The 20,023-nt window shown below is 46.9% G+C and overlaps 9 protein-coding genes across 9 annotated transcripts; 6 read left to right on the top strand and 3 right to left on the bottom strand.

Moving 5' to 3' along the window:
• Positions 1-16: 16 nt before the first annotated feature.
• On the bottom strand, positions 17-1,877 carry LY89DRAFT_689965 (uncharacterized protein). Its single transcript, XM_018216003.1, has 4 exons — positions 1,507-1,877; positions 922-1,453; positions 797-873; positions 17-745 (listed from the first exon to the last, which is right to left on the bottom strand). Exons 1-4 carry the CDS (start codon positions 1,681-1,683, stop codon positions 359-361), a joined length of 1,173 nt encoding a protein of 390 aa, XP_018064500.1. The 5' UTR covers positions 1,684-1,877; the 3' UTR covers positions 17-358.
• A 1,594-nt stretch (positions 1,878-3,471) lies between these two features.
• Positions 3,472-4,301, top strand: LY89DRAFT_689967 (putative glutathione S-transferase). The gene is made up of 3 exons (XM_018216004.1): positions 3,472-3,814; positions 3,865-3,935; positions 3,986-4,301. The coding sequence occupies exons 1-3, from the start codon at positions 3,515-3,517 to the stop codon at positions 4,260-4,262; spliced, it is 648 nt and encodes a 215-aa protein (XP_018064501.1). The 5' UTR covers positions 3,472-3,514; the 3' UTR covers positions 4,263-4,301.
• Positions 4,302-4,306: 5 nt separating this feature from the next.
• On the top strand, positions 4,307-5,320 carry LY89DRAFT_270937 (uncharacterized protein). Its single transcript, XM_018206364.1, has one exon. The coding sequence runs from the start codon at positions 4,601-4,603 to the stop codon at positions 5,270-5,272; it is 672 nt and encodes a 223-aa protein (XP_018064502.1). The 5' UTR covers positions 4,307-4,600; the 3' UTR covers positions 5,273-5,320.
• Positions 5,321-5,481: 161 nt separating this feature from the next.
• Positions 5,482-6,746, top strand: LY89DRAFT_689968 (Metallo-dependent phosphatase). Its single transcript, XM_018216005.1, has 2 exons — positions 5,482-5,560; positions 5,615-6,746. The coding sequence occupies exon 2, from the start codon at positions 5,725-5,727 to the stop codon at positions 6,634-6,636; it is 912 nt and encodes a 303-aa protein (XP_018064503.1). The 5' UTR covers positions 5,482-5,560; positions 5,615-5,724; the 3' UTR covers positions 6,637-6,746.
• A 171-nt stretch (positions 6,747-6,917) lies between these two features.
• On the top strand, positions 6,918-8,067 carry LY89DRAFT_597243 (Aldo/keto reductase; the record flags this gene model as incomplete). Its single annotated transcript, XM_018209969.1, has 3 exons — positions 6,918-7,234; positions 7,289-7,424; positions 7,477-8,067. 3 exons carry the CDS (start codon positions 6,918-6,920, stop codon positions 8,065-8,067), a joined length of 1,044 nt encoding a protein of 347 aa, XP_018064504.1.
• A 216-nt stretch (positions 8,068-8,283) lies between these two features.
• LY89DRAFT_675629 (uncharacterized protein) lies at positions 8,284-10,303 on the bottom strand (the record flags this gene model as incomplete). Its single annotated transcript, XM_018213524.1, has 3 exons — positions 8,284-8,295; positions 8,337-9,921; positions 9,972-10,303. The coding sequence occupies 3 exons, from the start codon at positions 10,301-10,303 to the stop codon at positions 8,284-8,286; spliced, it is 1,929 nt and encodes a 642-aa protein (XP_018064505.1).
• A 942-nt stretch (positions 10,304-11,245) lies between these two features.
• Positions 11,246-13,973, bottom strand: LY89DRAFT_596900 (uncharacterized protein; the record flags this gene model as incomplete). Its single annotated transcript, XM_018209949.1, has 8 exons — positions 11,246-11,553; positions 11,607-11,793; positions 11,840-12,044; positions 12,093-12,223; positions 12,294-12,393; positions 12,442-12,721; positions 12,776-12,890; positions 12,945-13,973. The coding sequence occupies 8 exons, from the start codon at positions 13,971-13,973 to the stop codon at positions 11,246-11,248; spliced, it is 2,355 nt and encodes a 784-aa protein (XP_018064506.1).
• A 440-nt stretch (positions 13,974-14,413) lies between these two features.
• LY89DRAFT_271076 (uncharacterized protein) lies at positions 14,414-16,739 on the top strand. The gene is made up of 5 exons (XM_018206365.1): positions 14,414-15,236; positions 15,291-16,053; positions 16,099-16,251; positions 16,294-16,348; positions 16,404-16,739. Exons 1-5 carry the CDS (start codon positions 14,808-14,810, stop codon positions 16,444-16,446), a joined length of 1,443 nt encoding a protein of 480 aa, XP_018064507.1. The 5' UTR covers positions 14,414-14,807; the 3' UTR covers positions 16,447-16,739.
• A 2,083-nt stretch (positions 16,740-18,822) lies between these two features.
• Positions 18,823-19,974, top strand: LY89DRAFT_701089 (uncharacterized protein; the record flags this gene model as incomplete). Its single annotated transcript, XM_018217168.1, has 4 exons — positions 18,823-18,906; positions 19,052-19,226; positions 19,284-19,820; positions 19,892-19,974. 4 exons carry the CDS (start codon positions 18,823-18,825, stop codon positions 19,972-19,974), a joined length of 879 nt encoding a protein of 292 aa, XP_018064508.1.
• Positions 19,975-20,023: the final 49 nt, after the last annotated feature.

Here is a 20,023-nt window from a genome sequence, read left to right on the forward strand (position 1 = left end):
CTTAATTAAGCGATGTGGCTGGTCTACAGCTAATTAATTAATAAAATTCATGATTCTGATGCCCTGAACGCACGGACTTTTGTCCCCATGTTCGTAAGTGGTACAATACTGCCTTGGGGAGGAAAAATCCAGTATGGATCGGCTGGAAGTCGGTATCCTTTCTCTCTTAGATGCTGATCATCGAATGCACACCAGGACTCAGAGGCAGCAAGAGTACTTGTGCAAGTTACCCCAGCTTTCATAAACGATGACTGCACTGCATAGTTAAACTCGGCTTGAGCACGAGATAACCAAACGAGACGCTCATGATCTGGTAGATCATCAAACGAAGTTGAAGTTTCTTGCCAACCAATAGCTTTTACGACTGGGGGAAGGACATTGTATCGAAAGCTATCGGCGAGGTTGCGAACTCCAATCTCGGCGTCCTGAACCATCCCGTGAAGGGAGAAGCTGTATATTGCACACCACCGATGTCAAATCCGAGGCGAGCCAAAGCTGGGAATTTGACCCATTTCAGATCAAGAGAGTCCAACGAGTGGTATTGCGGATGGCTAATGCGAACCAATTCAGTAAGCTCGTAAGGAAGGATTGCCATTGCAGGCTCTTCGTTCTCAGCCATGGCCACAATAGGTAAGATATCCCATCGTGACCTCGGCTCAGGTGGATTCCAGCCTAGGGCAATGATGTCTCTAGTCAGGCGAAGATTGGATGGGTCTCCCAGAATGGAATGATTCTCTAATTCATACTGAGAGTGTTAGCACGCCTCCGTTCTAGGTGAACTACATTTGAAACTTACGGCAGCGAAGGTCAGCAACTGGGGTGACCAGAACATGGGACCTGTGCTCTTGATGCTTCTGGGTGGAAACATGAAGACTGCAATTACATTAGCGCCGTAGGGCAGTGGTGTAGAAGATGCCATACCAGTAGGTAAGATCCTGCCCCCATTATATGCAACAGGAGCGTGCTCAACAATTGCGTCAACCATGCCTCGGCTCGTCTTGATGCTCCTCAGATCTACCAGCTTCAGCTCGGGATAGTGTGCCCGCATGATACACTTTCGTGAGTTTCTCCAAGCACAACGAATTCCAAACCGAAGTTCTTCTCGACTCTGGGTATAGCCGGAACTTGTCCATCCGTTGACTTTGACAGCCCCAAGATCTCCAACTACGGTTTGAGAAGCCTGCCAAACGGAAGCCTCCAAGGAGTTACTGTCGATTTCTTTCAGGATTTCAACTAAGCGAGATGCGAAATCCTCTCGAGTCGTGAACAGTCCCTCATCGAACATCTCGTGCAAGAAAGCTTCCGCTTCGAGCTTGATGGCAGCTAGTGGATGATTCTCTCCAACATGAGGCTCGAGGGGATGAAACATCATACCAGAGGCGCAGAAATCGGAAGTACATCCTGTGGGGCCGAGAACAGGACAATGGGAATGAATGAGCGAGTATTCCTTGTTCTTGGCCAACAAGAAGTCAGTCGACTCTTTCGATCATGAGTTGCTAAAGATACCTTGGGACAGTTGTTAGATTCCCAATTCACAAAATATGAAGTTCGAGAATCTCCCCCATGGCTAGACTCGGGTGGTGTTGGCAGAGACCGCACTCCATAAGACACATGAGCCTCATGATTGCCAGTAGATGATATTGTGACTGGCGATAACTCTTGGCGCAAGTTTGCTTTCTCCATTGTAATGGATGCGTTCCTGCTTCGGTAAATCGTGCAAGTTGCTTCGATGGATGTGAAGAGACAGTCCACGGATTGATCTAGCAAGTCCAAGTCTTTGCCAGGCAATGCGGGAATTAATCAGAATCGATGAACTGGCTGACTTACGCTTCTGGGATTGTTATCGCAACTCAATTATCTGAGTACCGTTCCAAATCATGTAATTGACTTTTTGCGATGTGTTCTCGACTTCAGGGGCGGAGTTGTAAAGCACAAAGATCGTATACCGGTAAACTAGACATAAATCACACCACAATTCCTTGGAGTGGTACGCTTAGCGTGCAACTTGAAAACATTGAATCTCAAACGATAAAGTGGCATGATTTATGGGAAGCTAGTCTAAGTTCGGGGCTCAATCTAACATAGTCAGTATTACAGACCTACACCTTCCCAAATTTCGTGACAGACTGTCCATTTTTTCCTAAAATGCTACCACAGCTCTTAAGTATGTTGATTTTTGTCATGTCATAATGAGCCCGTAATGCCTGATCCGATGTCAAAGGCTTCACAAAGCAAGAGAAGGAACAGCTAAGCAGCCAGTAAACAGCTATGCTTTTTACTTGGCAATCCTATAAGGACCACCAAGGTATGACATGTCTTTTCGATGCACGAGAAAATTCCCAGAAAGCTTAAAGTCCCATGCTTAGGTGTTACACAAAATTGTATAGAAAGCAAGGAAGATCTATCACGTGAGTTCGACACAGGTGCCGGAGCTTGACGCGGAGCTCGTCAGCTTCAGTTACAATGTTCAACCAACACATAGACATGCCATTCCTGTTGTGATATCACAAAACTCTTCTATGAATACCACGAGATCAGCGATATGGAAGCTCCGTGATGCAACTCCATGATCAAGATAGCTTCACAACTTCGCACGCCACATGGAGAAACTTGAAAAGCGGTCGCTTCCCATACTAGGGCTTGCAACATACCAGGAGCGTAAGACCAGATATGGTCACAATCGGATGTGGACCGATCCAGATTGGCCAAGGCTCTAGTGAAGCTGTATCCTAGGCAGGACAATGAGAATGGCTTACGATTGTGCGCGGAACCTACTACTGTACAGCTATAGTACCGAATGGCTCAAAGAAGATTGCAAAGTGGTCAGCAGAGAGTAAAGACACAGACTTGACATCAAAGACAGATTGGTATGGTCCTCTATCTTCCCTCCAGCCATTAGCGATATCAGCAGGCTGCAACTGTTTATGGCTACGTTCAGCGACTAGGATGCTCTTGTTATGATCCTTTCTGATAAAGAGGTCACTCTCATGATAAAATAACCTGCAACAAGCGAATTGGATGTTATAATGTAGCGTGCAACACGCGAGTTTGTGGTGCACATCAATGACACCGATCAATGTCGGCAGAAGAATTTGGGAGGTGAAACACGATAGCGAGAGGACGCGAACATTCTTATAGTAGTCCAATATTTGCGCATTGAGCTGTGTCGACGGGAAGTTGAAGATATACTGGTCTGACGTCAGCCAATCAGATCCTTCGCACACTCATGTGCCTTCCCGTACAAATTCGTCCGGCTCGGATACCGAGAGGCATAATGCACTTCGAAAAGATCTGTCAATCTATACCCAACATCGCGATAAGGCATTTCTAATAGGCTGCAGGAAGGCCCCACTTCAGCCAAAAACTGGATACTTGTGTTACTCCGGACAATTCGCTGCGGACAAAACAAGCCCACCCACGTATAAGTGCGACAAGTCCCCAGAGTTCGATTCTACAACTCTTGAAATTCGACCAGAAAGAAAAAACCAGTCTGTAAATCAACGAAATCGCAATCATGGTCATCAAGGTCCACGGCGTTGCGCAGTCAACCTGCACCCAAAGAGTGCTCACCGCTCTTATCGAAAAGAATGTCCCCTACGAGCTAGTGAAAATCGACTTCATGACCGGGGAACACAAGTCTGAAGCATTTCTAAAGATGCAACCCTTTGGAAAAGTCCCCGCTCTTGAAGAAGATGGCGTTTTTATCTTCGAAAGTCGAGCCATTGCCAAATATATCGCCAGAAAGTTTGCTGGTCAGGGAACAAAGCTCATGCCCGCAGATGATGATTTGATTGGGTATGCGCTGTTTGAGCAGGTGAGACAGGACGGTCACATGACGAGATCTTCAGGCTGATTCTGGGATAGGGTTGCTCGTTGGAGAATGCTTATTTCGATAAACCGGCATCGAGTATTGCGTACGAGAAGATGTTCAAGAAGTATGGTCCGCATGTCTGTTTCTTTCTCCAGGGTAGGCTAACAAAGAGAGGTTCCGAGGTCTTGGAGGGCCCGATGAGGCATTGGTGAAGAAATATTCCGATGATCTTGATGGAATTCTTGCCGTCTACGATGGTATTTTGGCAAAACAAGCTTACCTTGCTGGTGACAAGGTTTCTCTCGCTGACCTGTTCCATCTGCCGTATGGAAACGTGGTGAAGCAGACAGGTGGAGCAGAGCTGTTCGCTAAGCATCCCAATGTGGACAGATGGTTCACTGCACTCGAGAATCGGGAAAGCTGGGTCAAAATCGGACAGCTACAGAACTAGAGTACGGGAAAATGTCTAGATTAGCCTCCGTCTTGCTTTCGAACTACTAGCTAGTGATATTGATAGAAATACAGATTGCTTAAGAAGTGGAATCACCGTGCAGATCCTCAGCGAACCAATCATCTTCTTGTCAGTTGAGATTCCATGTTTCTTCGCAATGGAATCATATACTCTTCTGCTTTCTGGTTGGTTAGTGTATCTGTCGAAATGGGCTAGTTATCGTAAAGTTAAAGTGAAGCTTGGGATGACTCATGGTGGGCCACACATCTCCCCCAATCACACAATATATTTCTGAAATCCTATCTTCATGAATTTTCTCAACTTCAAGTACGATCACGATGTCGACAGTGGGTTGCGAAATCGATTCAAAGAAGAACAACAGACGATCGTTCTCTCCATCATGCATTCTCCTCCTCAATGGATTCCCTGGCGTCGGAAAACTCACTATCGCCAAAGCTCTTCAAATAAGGCTCAGACACAACAATGCACCACATCGCCTCATAGACAACCATCTTCTCATTGATCCTGTGGTTACCATCGAACCAGAACGAAATACAGCCCACTACTTCTTGCGAAAATCCTTCCGGAGGACAGCCTTCGAACGGTTAAAAGCATTGAAGGAGGAAGAACTTGTCCTCATATTCACAGCCTGTTTAGTAACGTCAAGGGTACCAACAGCGTATGATGATATTGAACAGTTTGGTGAGTATGTAGATTTCGCTGAAGCTAAAGGTGTCCCTTTAGTCATGTTCAATATTGTGTGTGATCTTAGCGCGAACTGTGGAAGACTATATAGCGAGGAGAGAAGAAAAGGGGCTGTGGGTGGCAAGACTAAGTTGGTAAACATTGAAGTTCTCGAGAAAATCAGGCAGGAGACCTCATTGTTGGCTCGTGAGCAGGTCATGGCTTGCAAAAAGGGAGTAAATATTGTTTATTTCGAAGTGGATACTTCTGATTTGGCGGCTGGAGATGCGGCCGAAAAGGTGTGGGATCTTTTAGACAAAATATGAAAAGACAGATATAAGAATTTGTCGGCCTTTTATTGGTTATAATTCAACGCTCTACTACACACGGCATACATAGACCAGAACCAAGAGTTTGGAATCAAGAGCAACTCCGTCCGAAAGAGGAAGGAGGGGTCATTCTCGCTTCAGTCACGTGGAAACTTCCCCACCTTCTCCGACCTCCTCGATCCTTCTTTCACTTCCATCCATACGACCCCGAATTCCATCGCAAACAAAGAAAACCCAAATGCACACCCAATGGTATCCTTGGAACGAGCTTTGAAACAGTTGAAGGTGACTTCCAGCCCCGATAATATGAAATAACTCACATGCTAACTTAGGCCCCAGTCCGCTTTAAAATTTCTTGGTCCATGATACATAAATCATCGTTCTTCGCTTGGTGTCTTCCAACCAGGCAACTTCTCAATTTCACGTCGCATTATCGAAGACGTTGCAAGATGACGACCACGGTTTCCACAAAGTTTCTTATCATTTCTGATACCCATAGCTTCGAATTCGGCGACGCAGAGAAAGTCAATGGTCCCTTCCGACTACCAATCCCAAAAGTTGATGTTGTCCTGCACTGCGGGGACTTAACCTCAGTTGGAGGTCCGTCAGCCTACAAAGGAGTTCTGAAGATGCTTGGCGCCATCGATGCCGAGCTGAAACTCGTCATTGCAGGCAACCATGATCTTGACCTCGATAGGAAATACTTCGACTCGCATCTAGATGAAGACGACGACCCAGAACAGCACAATAAATCTGTTGAGATCATGACTGGAGCTTTGGCCAAAGAAGCTGGAGTTACATACCTGGTAGAAGGGCTCAGCACTTTCACACTCAAGAACGGAGTAAAATTCACAATATACGCGTCACCATACCAACCAGAATTCTATGACTGGGCATTTCCATACGAACGCAATGAGGACCGATTCAATCCCCCTCAGAATATCGTACCTGGTGTTAAGTGTATCACAGAAAACCCTATTCCGGATTTTCCTGGCATCGATATCCTGATGACGCACGGTCCTCCCGAAAATATTCTTGATGAGACCAACAAAGGTACCCATGTGGGATGCGAAGCGTTGATGACAGCCGTCAGTCGCGCAAGACCACTTCTGTACTGCTTTGGACACATTCATGAAGGCTATGGTGCCGCAACGATTGCCTGGAACGAGGATAAGACCAAGATGGGAGCAGAAGCTATACGGAGCCAAGGTCATCTCTCAAATGCTTATTCAGAGAGCTTAAATTGGTCACCCAAATTCGGAAAAGAGACACTGATGGTGAATGCGGCCATAAAAGATGTCAGGTATAAGCCTACAAACGCACCATGGATCGTTCAGCTGGACCTTCCTCGTGGGGATTGAGCATCGTTCTGGCTCAATTCGGAGAGTTGCAGTGGAGCGGCGCTCGCTGAGAAAAGTACTTTATGCAATGTAGTAATAGTTCAAGAAATGATAGAGAATCGACATGCGAGAACATCCAGGCACATTGGTGATGATTGTGCGTTCACGTGACTCCTCCCCCTTGCAGCATCGAAACTGCCGATCATCACATCCCCGCATAACGTCATGATTTATTCACCTTGCGAACATCATCCAACTTTTCTCAATCAACTTCATCAGCTTCAGCTCTTCAAATCCAGAAGATGTATTTCTCAACGATCCTGCTCGCCGTGACAGCCGCCGTCTCCCCCACTTTAGCCCAAACACAACAACCAATTATCGTCCCGCAAGAAACAATCTCACAGCCACTCCTAGGTTTCGGAACATGGAACCTCAAGGTCTCACCAGAGAACACTTCAGCTGTTGTCTCGCTCGCAATTCAGACTGGATACCGACAGATTGATTGCGCAGCAATTTATGGCAATGAAAAAGCGGTTGGAAAAGGTATTGCTGACGGGTTGGAGAAAGCGAAGTTGAACAGGAACGAGATTTGGGTTACGAGTAAGCTTTGGAATGACCAGTAAGTGTTTTCTATGAAGTCACAAAGATTGGCGCTGGGCTGAAACTTGAAAAGTCACGGGGATTATGAGACGGTTGAAGAAGCGTTAAATCAGACATTGAAGGATCTTGGACTTGAATATGTTGACCTGTATCTCATGCACTGGCCAGTCACGACCTCGTCCAAGGAACCCAAGTTGGATTATGTCAAGGTACTTCTCACGATTAAAGCCTCGAGATTGATTCATTGCTCACCCATCATAGACCTGGAAATCTATGGCCAATCTTCCAAAAGCCAAGGTCTTGAATGTCGGAGTCTCAAACTTCTCCCCAGAACAACTTCGCCACCTGGTCACAGAGACTGGCATTAAGCCAGCAGTACATCAGATGGAGATGCACCCCTATCTCCAACAGACATCCTGGCTCGCAACTCATCAAGCACTAGGAATATCCGTAACCGCTTACTCACCTCTCGGGAATTCCAACCCCACTTATGACCCTTCCTCCACATGTTCCAAGACATCACTGCTCTCGTTCCTCTCCTCCCTCTTTACGGGAGACAAGCAAACACCCCCGCCACTCCTCAAAAATCCAACAATTCAAGCTATCGCGGATCGCCGAAAGTGTACCACTGCTCAAGTAGCGCTCTCGTGGGGTATGGGACGTGGAACAAGCGTCATTCCAAAGAGCAAACACGAGAAATGGATCGTGGAGAATTATGAGAGTTTGAAGTGTGAGTTGGGAGTGGTGGATTTGGTGGAGTTAAAGAAGGTTGGTGTGGATTGGACGACTAGGTACAACAACCCAAGTAAGGGCTGGGGAGTCAAGTTGTTTGAGGGTTTGGAAGATGCTTGAATTAGCTGGTGACAGAACTGAAGCTCAAAAGTCGACGAATGTGTCCATTAACGAGGGAGGAGATTTGAATCCGGGATCTCGGGTAAAGAAGGGTCTAGTGCTGGATCCAGAACTGTTTGCGAAGGCATAGGAATATCATCATATCCAGCGCTTATACTCTCGATCCTTCGGATAAAATCTTCCACGCTCTCTTTCTCTCCTTGTAATCCTGTCCCATCACCATTTCCTCTTCCCATAGTATCACCGGTACTCCCCATCCACGAAATTACCTTCGTAAAATCTTCCACCTCTTTCGTTGCCCTGTCAAACAATGCGTTGCATTCTTCATACATCTCGGTCACCTCAACACTCCTCTCCCCCTTCGCCAACATACCCAATAATTTCAACAACGGATCGATAAGCTGCAAATCACTCTTTGCCAGGGCATCACCCGGATCCGCTATCAAGTGATTTAGCAACGTCTTCGTCGCACTCACAAAGATATGCAGCACGATCCAAATGCAAGCATACTCCCCTTGTGGCGTTACATGTAGTAACTTAATTGCCTTCCGCGCTTCTGCCACGAATGTGATTGGAGGCGGCAACGCGCCGTGATGCTCGAGATCTTTACTTGCTTGCACTCCGTCCACTTCCGAGAGAGCAGGAGTAGAGGAATGGATGGCGTTCAAGGTATTAAAATATACCAATCTTAATATTAAATTCCGAACAAGAGGTTCCGGAAGACTAGAATGTTGGGCCACGTAGAAATAGTCGTGTTGGAAGTCAACTGCTATGTTATCTCTCCAAGCTTCGAGTTGGGCCTCGAGGTTTTGAATAGCGATCACGCGCTGCGGATACGGTCGTCGGGAAGCAGCAACGGAAAGAAGGTGTTTATAGACTTGTCCTTGGATCTTCGCGAGACCGATCATATGATTCAAGTACTCCAAGTCGGGGATAGAAGGTGATGGGAGCTCAACGTCCATATCCTCGTCATCTAGGATAGGAGGCTTTCGTGTTCGGATACACACATCTCTATCTTGATAATACGCAATCCAGAATACACGTTTCCGTTCTTCGATGACCTCTCTCGGTAACCCAGAACCTTCTTGCGATCGATGAAGATCAATAGTTTGAGCCAACTTCATAGCTGCGGCAGAGAGACTGGCATACGACGTCGGACTGGGACTTCCCTGCACGATAACCGCCATCCCGAGCAAAGCTTGCACTGCAGTAAGCGTATTGTTTAGCATCGTCAACTCGGTGGCCACAGCGAGGGCATTTTGGAAGTAACCCCAAGCGAGAATATCTTCTTGTCGACTGTTCAGAGATATCATCGAGCGGGAGCGATGGGCAAGTGCTAGGACGACGTTGAGACATGCCCACCAGCCCGGGTCCTCGTACGGTGATTCAGTACTCTCGAAGCGTGCGAGGAAAGATGTTTGGTTAAAGATTGGAAAAGCGGAGCTGAATCCTTGGAATGATCTTTGGATCAAAGCAAGGGCTTCGGGCTTGGGCGGTAACGGTCGAATGACTCGACGGGAGAAGACGTCATCAACCCGCGTCAGTGAACAGCAGTTATCAGGCAATATCCAGCCTTCTGGTTTGCAGTTCATGAGAAGGAATGAAGGACTGGTTGCGCCGACTCCGGCCCGCTGGACGCCATTAATCAGGTCGTAAACCGAGTCCTGGAAGCTGGGAGGTAGGTGTGCCGCACTCCAGGAAGAAGAAGCCTTGTCCATTGGTCGAGCAGATATCAATGCGGTTTGTCGTGGTACTTCAGAGCCCACGGTCTTCGCAGATAAGAAACTTGATTTCTGCTTCAGTTTCTCTTCCATCTTTTTCAAACGACCTTCCAGTTCCTCGACTCGCTTCTGTCTGCATTTGGTTAGCCTCGTCTGGGCCCCTTTTCAAGCGAGAGTCCTGACCCTGGTGCTCTCCTTGGCGCTCTTTTTAGACTGATAGGCGTGAAATGACACAGCGTGCTGTATTTGATGCATTGCTGACAAGAATTCTCTGTTGGTTGGCATTTTATCTTTTTCGTGCGACACATATCACAGGCCTTTTCCTCGTTAACTCCCGCCCAATTGGTCAATTGCAAGTACTCACTCTGGTAATAAATGGTCCCGAAGCTGGCCCCGCCACGGACCCCTTTCCTGGTTTTTGCGACATGGTGCGGTTTTGGTGGAATGTTTCGAGTTTCGACAACATTCAGCTCGGCGAAAAGTCTGAAGAAGACGAGGAAGGAGTTCAAAGACATCGTGCCTTGCTCGCGTACAGCTTGTGGGGATCTGCACAGGGCTGGTGCTGACGAATGGCGGCGCTTTTGATTTCAAAGCAATTTTAGTGTACCAGATGGTCGAGTTGTACCTTTGCGCTGCGTTCAAGTTTTCAGATATCTCTAAGTCATAAGAACAGGAGAAATAGATTTTTGCAAGCGGACGAGGATTGGTATGCTAGGTACAATTTATTTTCAATCAGAAGTGGAAGAGTTGTTGCATTGATGGGGAATTTCGGTAACCGAGGCTGGGCTCGGACAGCGAAAGTGATGGCACCGTCACGTTTGATAGTACAGTACTACTTTAGAAATCTTGCACTACGCAGGCTATAATCCATGGATCCATTTGAAGACTCAAAAGCCAATGCTAAGGTAATGCATTGAGTCTATACTACCAGTGTTGAAGCAGTGAATACGCTGAATAGTTCCAAGATAGATAGATTTTCTGGCATCCTCGCCAGAAAGATTAAGAAAAATCCAAAGAGAATCTGTTCAAGAGTCTTTTCATTTAAGTTCATAATCTTAAAGCTGATTTTCGTCCTTGAAAATCAAAGTGAGGGACATTATCAGCCTCCTTGAAGTGGGGCACGGTAAACAATCTTACATAATCCGGACTCTGGGAAGACTCCGAGCTCCATAATCTCAATAATATACGAGCATTAACAGCTTCGATACGCTTCCAAGGCCCTCATGTTCCACCGAAGACGAGAAGGCGAGGGATGAATCACACCTCAAAGTACCTCGACGACCCATTTAGCAAAAGGCGCAAACTTTGATCAGACGCGTGATGAACCACCCGTGTATCAGCTTCCCTTCGATCACGGGAAGCTCTGAGCTCTTTTCACGATCTCTACTCAGAACTAAGGCACATCTTCTTGCAGGAGATCAAGGTATTCAATTCTACAATTCGGGCCATTCTTTTGCCTAGCTAGTGCCAGGCATGAAAGCTGCGGCGATACTGATCTGTGCCGTTTTTTTGAACTCATGTTTCTGCAACCGTCGCCGTTTCTTGCGGTCATTCTCAACCCGAGCCAAAGCATCTGAGGACGGCCATCTGGTTTCATAGATCAAGTCTCTTCCTCTAATCATGGGTACCAGATCATACTCGACCTTATAGTGGCGCTTTCCGCACAGGTTTCCGTCATGGTCGGTCTCGGGTTCCACAATCTCGAGAAGATTCTGATCTTTCAGACAAGTGATGTCTGTGACAACTCGGCCCACGAGCTGCACATCTGTAAGTGTTGCTGTTAGGTACTGTTTTGATGTTGGTATCCCCTCGACATACCACGGTTCTTGAAGCCTTTGAACGGGAAATGAGACTCAGTTGCAGTGTCTGACACGTAAAGCAATTCATGACACAGCAACTTCGGAGGCGCACCGTCAACTTTAGCCTCCTCTTCGTCTTCATCGACAGCGAAACTATGTAGCATCTTTATTGGCTCGAACTCTTGCGTCGCTAATACAGGATGTCCCTATCCTGGTGAGAACCATGTTGAACCTCTGCAGAATGCGACTGACCTTGTGCAAAACATAGTTGATCACGTCCACATACCAGTCCCCATCATTTGGGTCTTTTGATGGGTATGCATGTTTATGGCCCTCGAAAATCTCGGGATCGATCGGTTCTCGGCGAAGAAAACCGTAGCTGGATTGGATCACTCTAGGGGGGCCATTTGCTTTATCAAGCGCACGAAGTACAGCACCCGCAGAAACGGCTGCTACACTACAGTCGATGTTAGAAACTACTTTCAGAAAGTGTACAAGACTTCACCTCTTCTTTTTGTCTTCGATAAGTCTGATTGTGTAGGGAAGGTTACAATCCCTTTCGTACTTGATAAGTCGAGCCTTCAGGACGCTTATCAGCGACGGACAAGCAGAAAACCCGCCGATGAGAAATACGGTCTGATTTAGATATTTAGCATTCTGCGTTTCTGTGACAGAGAACTTTATTGAGGGGTTTTCCGGGACTCACTTTGACCATGAGGGTCTTTTCCCGAGCTACATCCAATTGTTTCTTCAGGACAGCCCACACTCTGCGGAGAATTGGAAGATATATCTCCTCATAGTCTTGCCTGATAACCAATAAGCCTCGCAATAATCTGCTCGACGGTGGAACTTACTTTTCCATGATTAGGATGTTATTCTCGAACCGCTTTCTACCTGTCAGGCCTGGAAAAGCTGAGGGAGGGTCTCCCTTGAGATGGTCGATACGATATCGAAAGAAGGCCTTCGCCATGATATCCGCCCTTGGTTTGTCAAAAGCTTCGAAATCTCGAGCTGCACGGTTGATTATGGATTCAAGTGTATTGTCGTTGCATACGAGATATTTCTCGAAGTGCAATCGTGATCGCAGATGCTTCCTGAAATTATCGTTCAAGCAGCTGCCGCCGCAATTGTCACCTAGAAAATTGCTTGTTAGTCTAGAAAACAGTTGGTCCGTTGTCTGTAGCTTACCAGTCGGTTCAAGAATCGCAGTTCCAAGCCTTGTTGGATGAGTATTGCAAACTTGATAAGTAGCGCAATCAACAGTTCCACCACCAGCATCAAGACAGGTGATGGCTTCTCGAAGCTATAACTCCATATTAGCAGGGCAGACGCCGAGAAATTCCATGAGAAAACCTACCGGTGTCGTCGACATACGCTGCAGCATCCAAGTGACTCCTGCTTCGGGCTCTGGCACGATGAATAAGTTTACCAAGCTGTTGTTGACGAGGCTCCCGAATGACGAAGCACGAATTGCGGCTTCCACAGAGAGCTGTAGTACACGGGATGCTTGGCTAGACCAGATGGTTGGTACGGCAAGCACAAATTCGACGGAGCATTCCTCGTCAAAATCTTCATTGACTTCCAATTGTTTCTTAGTGTGCTCAAAGACTTTGACAAGGAAGTCGGTGATAATATCCCGGACATCGCGCATGTCTGAAACGTTTCTTCTCCCGTATTTCCTTATGACTCCGGCCTTGACCAAATGTTGGACTTGCTGACGGAGTTGTTTTCGATCCTGCTCTGTGTATTCTGTGCTAAGCATCATCAATTTTGGTCGCTGCAGGAGCCTGCTAGGATCGCGTTGGGAATTCAAATGGTACCTCTGATATGATACTGAGTAACCCCAAAAGAATTCAGACGAGTCGTCTTCCAAGTCGATTATAGGGACTGGAGTTATGTCATTTTCATTTCCTTCTCCTTCATCTCTTATCATGTGATGGGAATCAATGTCTTCCACAAAATATTTGCTGTTTTTCATGTCTTCTGGTTCGTCGAATTGTTCATACGGGCGACATCGTTTGATAGTCACCTCCGGATACCAACTCTCGGTCGGTACTTGCTCAGCGTTGCCACTACTATCATCCGGCCAATTTCTGATGGTCTTGATGTCACAGGCCTGGGGCAATGTAATTTCTTCTTCCTCGAGTGACATGATATGATATGATACCGAGGTGAATGTTGTTCCGTAGTCAATGCCAATGCAGACCCTTCTTCGAGACTTTCTTGGACCGTCAGCTAGAGGTTCCTCTAAGATGATCCCATTTTTGTCATTGTCGTCCCTGATATGCTGCGTGGTGGAATTCCAATCTACCGTAGAATTAAGACTTCTGTCGTTGTTGAGACGATGTGTACGCTGCGTAGTACTTGCAAGTTGATCCCGCCACATACGCAAGGAGGAGGACGCAGCGACGTTTCCACGGGTGCCGATGTTCATCTTGGATTTGGCGTTGAGTCGACGAGAAGCTTCTTGCAATAGTCGTGTCAAACCATTCCATAAATCGTTTTGTTGTTGTGACTTGAGCGCGATTTGGCTGGGGCAGAGCCGCAGACAGGACAACGGAACGCGTAAACAGTACACAAACCACTCAGCTCCATCTGGCAACCATTTCATACTAGCCGAAACAGAAAATGCATGTCGTAGAATGATCACAGGGGTATCCTATTGGCGAATATTGATTAGACAAAGAAGTAAATGAGGATGGCGTTGATCGTCGCTCGGTCGGCTTCCTCCCTCCACGCCTCTCGGGCGAGTCTTGCTCCTCCATGTCTCACGGTACCAGCGGGTCGGAAAGTAGTGATGCACTGCGCCTCAAAATCGATTCGCTCGGACCCTTCTCAACCTTCAAATACGTCAAAAATTCATCCAGCAGCTTCCAATGGATTCTTTCAAAACCTCCCAATTGACACACCGATGAACTGTATGGGGGCAACGATATGTCTTAGCGAGACCCCGCCCCCTTCTTTTCAAACAGGCTTGCCAATTCGCTCTTGCTCTTTTACCAGTCTCCATGACCGGACTAACAAATCTTCAATGGTCTTGAGACCTTGTTTTCAGCTGACAAGGGTCTTGTCACACAATATTCGACTGCGCCAAAAGTGCGTCCGTAGGTGTGCCAACCTCAAAATACGCGGGGTAGGCTATGAGCCATCTACCTATGTTGCCTCGAGGTCAATATCTCTCGTAACAACATACATTCGGTCTTTATTCTCAACTTGATTCATGATGGTTGTCCATCCCTGGCAAGAATCTGATATTGTGACCTTGCTTTCATGGCTTGACTTTTGCATTGCGCACGACGTCAACTTCTGGGAATCTATCATCCCCAAGCTACAAGAATCCAGGCTCATAGACACCAATCAAGACTTCTCTTTCACCAGGAGGCAGATACAAAACAAGCTGATCGGTCTCTGTCGGCAAAAAATGTCACTTCGATTCGACTCCAGATCGCATCCCAAGCTATCAGACGTTGTATCAAGAGGAAGTGCTTGTATTCCCGGCTTGACGCAGGACATGTTGACCAAAGTGAAGAACGCGGTCTTTCATCTAGAAAAGAAGTATCGCCAGGGAGCTTATAGAACTGGGATTGGGAAGAACGAGCACGACCGTGGTAGCATAGTTGAGAAACAGGGTTCGGAATCTAGCCTTTCTGTAAGTCAATAATAGAAGATTCCCTTCTCGAAAAGGTACTTATTGTCAATACAGAGGCTCCCCAAAACTTCGAATACTAGACTAGCAAGAATCAGACTTCCCACGTTGCATGGCTCGCAAGCCCAAAACCTTCCTTCTCCATCCAAAACAACACAAGAATCACGGGCCTTGACGAATGGACACGGATTTCATGACACCGGTCTTGGAGGGGACTATATGTCTCTACGAATCATAGGGCAGGAGAGCCAAGCTGCGCGTATCAGTACTTTGGAAGAGAAGAATCAAAGGCTTGCAGAAGAGATTCAGCTGCTTCACAACGCTCGCAACGACCGAGAAGCTGCTTCTCATGATCTCAGAGAGTCGGATTTCTACACTTTCTATCGAGATGGGTGGGATATGAAACAAAGGCTGGCTAGCATGCAGAGGACAATAAACTTCCACGAGAAACTCGTTCCATTGTGGAAAGATTCCATGTCGTACGGGGACATCGACGAGGAAATGGGCATGATTGAAGCGGAACTTCAGTCTATCTCCCACTGTCTAGGTACTGCCAGTCTCCGGAGAGATATTACCGTGGCCACTGGAGGGCTTCTCGAGTCCTTGATACAATCTGCGTTTAGAGTGGGCTCGGTGATGAAGACAGCTAGTGAAATCTGGAGAGAGATACTTTCGCTATCCGATTCACTCACTGCCCTCAATACTCTCGTCCTCGTTGCTATTCGAGATTGGATTCTGAATACTTTATTCCCCGTTTTCGAAGATGGAAGTCTGCTATCTGCTCTATTTAAATCCTGGAGGACTGTACTTTTAGACTGTGGTATGTCCAAGTACCATCACAAAGAGGGTTTACTAACGGATCTAGCTGGTGCAAGTCTAGCACACAGTCTTGAAGCCACTGCTTACTCACAATTCATTGATAGCAACGCCTTTAAAGACCACCTCATCCCCGAACAAGCGGCTATCCTTGCGGACAGGTTCATTGAAGCATCTTTCCCTATTTTCCCTCTAAGCTTTGGTAAGGATGCTGTGGAGTTCTTCCGAGAGAGACTAATAGCAGCCTTCACAACGGCTTATCATTTCAAAGCATCAACAGTACTCATGAACAGTCGAAGGTATCAACTAATTATTGGACCACCTAAGTCACCAGAAGCTGACCTCAGGACCCCTGTTCCCCATTCGACTATGGGTAGGACTTCGACCGAGCGCATGACAATCGGACGGCTCAACGTCTACAACACTATCTTCTTCAACCAGCTCAATCGACAAGCCAATGCTCTGTTAGACTCAGATAACTTTGTCTTGGTCAACGAAGCATATTCTCCAGCAGATTGTATACATTCCAAAGACATACGTATGCAAGACACAGAATGGGGAGACCACAGTGTCTCCTACCTTTCAAACAATCTTGATATTTCGCATCATTCAAGACTTTCATCGGAAGACAGGAGTGATCTGTCAAGTCTCTCAAGCTGGGTCAGCGAAGCCCAGGTCAGCAATGCACTTGACACGGAGAAGAGTATAGCACTTTCATTCCCACTCCTCTATCTTAGTACCGAGCGAAAGCAGACATTGCACTTGACCGAATAACGACGTTCTTTTCGATCTCCTCCAGACCATACTGAGCCACATTCTCCCTCGCCCATCGACACAAATACTGACGAGACCGCAGATATCAATACCCCGCGGCTTCGCAGCCCCTCTCCTCCCACTTTCGTTTGCTCTCCGTGCAACAAGTCCTTCACAACCCTATATAGTCTCGAAAGGCACCGAGGACGAAAGGCTCGTATGCAATCCCGATACCAGACATGTGAATGTTGATCTGATGAATTACATGCAGATCTGAGCCAACTAGCTAAGCACAAATCATCAACCCTTTCACGCGGCGCACGAATCTCGAAAGATGTACAGGAACGTCCCCTTGCTATACAGTATCGTCCCGTTGCAAAAATACACACTGGCAATCATTCCCGAAGACGCCATTCCACGAGTCGCTCGAAAACGGTCAATGAGCTGCATGTTGCCAATATTCTCTCAGCTTTATCTCAAGTTCCGGGACAGTAAATTTTTCTGACAATATGATGGATTAAGACAGCGAGGAGGGGAAACCAGGTGGGAGATATATGAAGAGTGTATCAGTGGGACAGTGTTTGGAAGCATTTCTTAAGACGGTGGATCCTTGAGAGTATACTTTACAATTGACGATTTAACACTGAAGGCTCCCCTCTGTGACACATTTGCTGAATCTTTGAGGCGTTGATATAAAGGTTAGATGTCGCATTGTGGCTAGGTGGCTTGCCTGTTTACGGGCCCCACCGTCATGTCCGACCAAGCAAAGTGCTTTCATATAACCAACAGTCGCACTTCGCAGCTGCTAGGTGTGTTCCGATACAGTATATTCTCAAAATACCTTGTAACGCCAGCTGCGGCTTCCTGTATTCCCATCCCCACCGGACTCGTCACAATGAACGAAATGAATTATCTACAGTTCCCTAGGCATTCGAATCACCATCGCCACCGCCAGCTTGGCAAGAGCCGGGATTTGAAGGGCGGCTGGCTTTTTTGAGATGCACTGAAGATAAGGCTCTGCCCGTTTTTGTGCAAGATCTATTTATGGATAAGAGTGGGGTCAAATGGTTGGTGAAAGATATTGATGCTGGCGATGGCGCGCATGCAAGCAGACCGAAAGAAGTTGCTGAAGTTGTGGAAGATTGGGCCAATATTTTCCTTTCCAAAAGCATCTGAAACCCCCTCATAGAAGACTGAAGTCAATGCATCTTTCCGTATTCCACATACTATCAGCGAGCAGGCAATAAGACAATTCGGGTTCTTAAACTGACTTCCCACGGTATTTATTATTACAATGCAACACCCTGCCTACTTGCTGACCATAATGACTTGGATTTAACCGTGACTTGATCTTGTCCAAACAGTAAGACACTTGGGTACTTCCAAACATCTAATCGTTCTTAAGTGAGACTGTTCACTTCTAAAATGGAAATCAGAAGGAAAACCGACAGTGAATGCTCACGTTACACGGCGTAATCCGTGTGGCGTGGCTGCATGCATTCAACTACGAATCCGGCATGGTCAATACTAAATAGCGGAGCATCCTACTGGCTCTACACGAGATGATCCATCACATCCTCAGCGCCACCTCTCATGAATGGGTAAGGCTGTGAGGCTGCGAGGCGTTCACACACCCAAATGCATCTCGATACTGAAATTATCGGATTCTAATCCTTAGGGCAACAAGTGCCAAGAATTTGAATAATCTTTTGTGTTTCCAATAGGCCTCTCCTGCAAGCCATCGAGTCTCTGGCTGACACGCTGGCTGATTGATCAAACGGCCGGCGGCAGAGTGCAGCCTGCGACTACTCGAGCATTAATTCGAGAGAAAAAGGGTGGCCGGATAACCTTTTTCCACTCACTGATAACACCTCCAACAAAGCTGCTCTCCTATTCCGAGAGATTCCGGTGTTTATGCCGTGTTTTCGCGATCGTCCCCAAGCATTGGTGAAGAAAGAATATGAACACCATGGACACTACGTGAGCATCCCATTACCCCTTTCATGGATCCTTCACTCACATGTTAGGTCACCGATCCATGGAAGTGGATCTCGTGCGACTGCAAAAGAGCGAAGCAATCCAGTTGATCAAAACGACGCTGATGGTACACCTAGCGTGTTATTAAGGTTCTATAAGCACCTCTTGGAGACAGAGCCAGCATATGCTCAGCTATCGGCTTTGAGAAAGAAGTTTATTTCCTCTCTTCTGATTCTTCGTTTCTCAATTGTTTTCGCTAACTTCGAGATCAGGGTTGGGAGAATCCACAAGGAGACGAGCATTTCAAGAAGCAGAGGAAGCAAGCAGACTCGGGAAAGTCCGCAGCTCTATTCTATCGCATGATGAAAGAGATAGGTGTTGAACTTCACCTGAAAACGAATGCTTTAACACTAACCAATGTGTCGCCAAGTGAAGTCAAGATCTTAAGTCTTTGAATGGCTCCTGGAGGTTACACCGCCTGCGCTTTGCAATACAACCCTGAAGCAGAAGCAAGTGGTATCACACTGTCTCCTGACCAAGGAGGCCATAAAGTTTTTTTGAACTCTCCGCTGTCCACTGTTCTGTATTGCGACATCACAATGTTCGCCACCGAATTCGGAGCGGAATACGTCCCTGTCACACATCCAGAACATGCAACGTTCAGTACCGAGCGACCATTTCTCTCTCAGACTTTCAACCTTATATTCTGTCATGGTCAAGTTCTTCGCACACACCCACGAATGGAGTATCGCGAAGCATACGAAGCTACTCGTCTAACATTTCCCCAGCTGACCCTCGCGATGCAATGTATCAGTGAGGGAGGAACATTTATTATGCTATTGCATAAAGTTGAAGCTTGGGACACGATGGACCTCCTATACCGATTCTTGCAGTTTTCTGATATAGAGCTGTTCAAGCCAATAAAAAAGCATGCGATCAGGTCGACGTTTTACCTTGTGGCAAAGCAAGTGCGACCAAGTTCCGAAGCAGCTAGACTGGCGGTGCAGCACTGGAAAGAAGGGTGGTGGCAGGCGACGTTTGGTGGAGAGAATGGCACGGGAGGGACAAAGAAGATGGCAGATGCTGAGTACATTGAAGGGTTCATCATCGAGTCCGGAGTAAACTGGCTGGGCTTGGACGAAAGGTGTTGACAATTCAGGCAGATGCTCTGAAGAAGGCCGACTTTGTGCGCTGAAAGCTGGGACTATGATTTACCCTTTCTGAATAGTATATGGTATATCTGG

This window comes from Mollisia scopiformis (assembly GCF_001500285.1).
Source record: "Mollisia scopiformis unplaced genomic scaffold LY89scaffold_27, whole genome shotgun sequence".
Taxonomy (NCBI): Eukaryota; Fungi; Ascomycota; class Leotiomycetes; order Helotiales; family Mollisiaceae; genus Mollisia; species Mollisia scopiformis.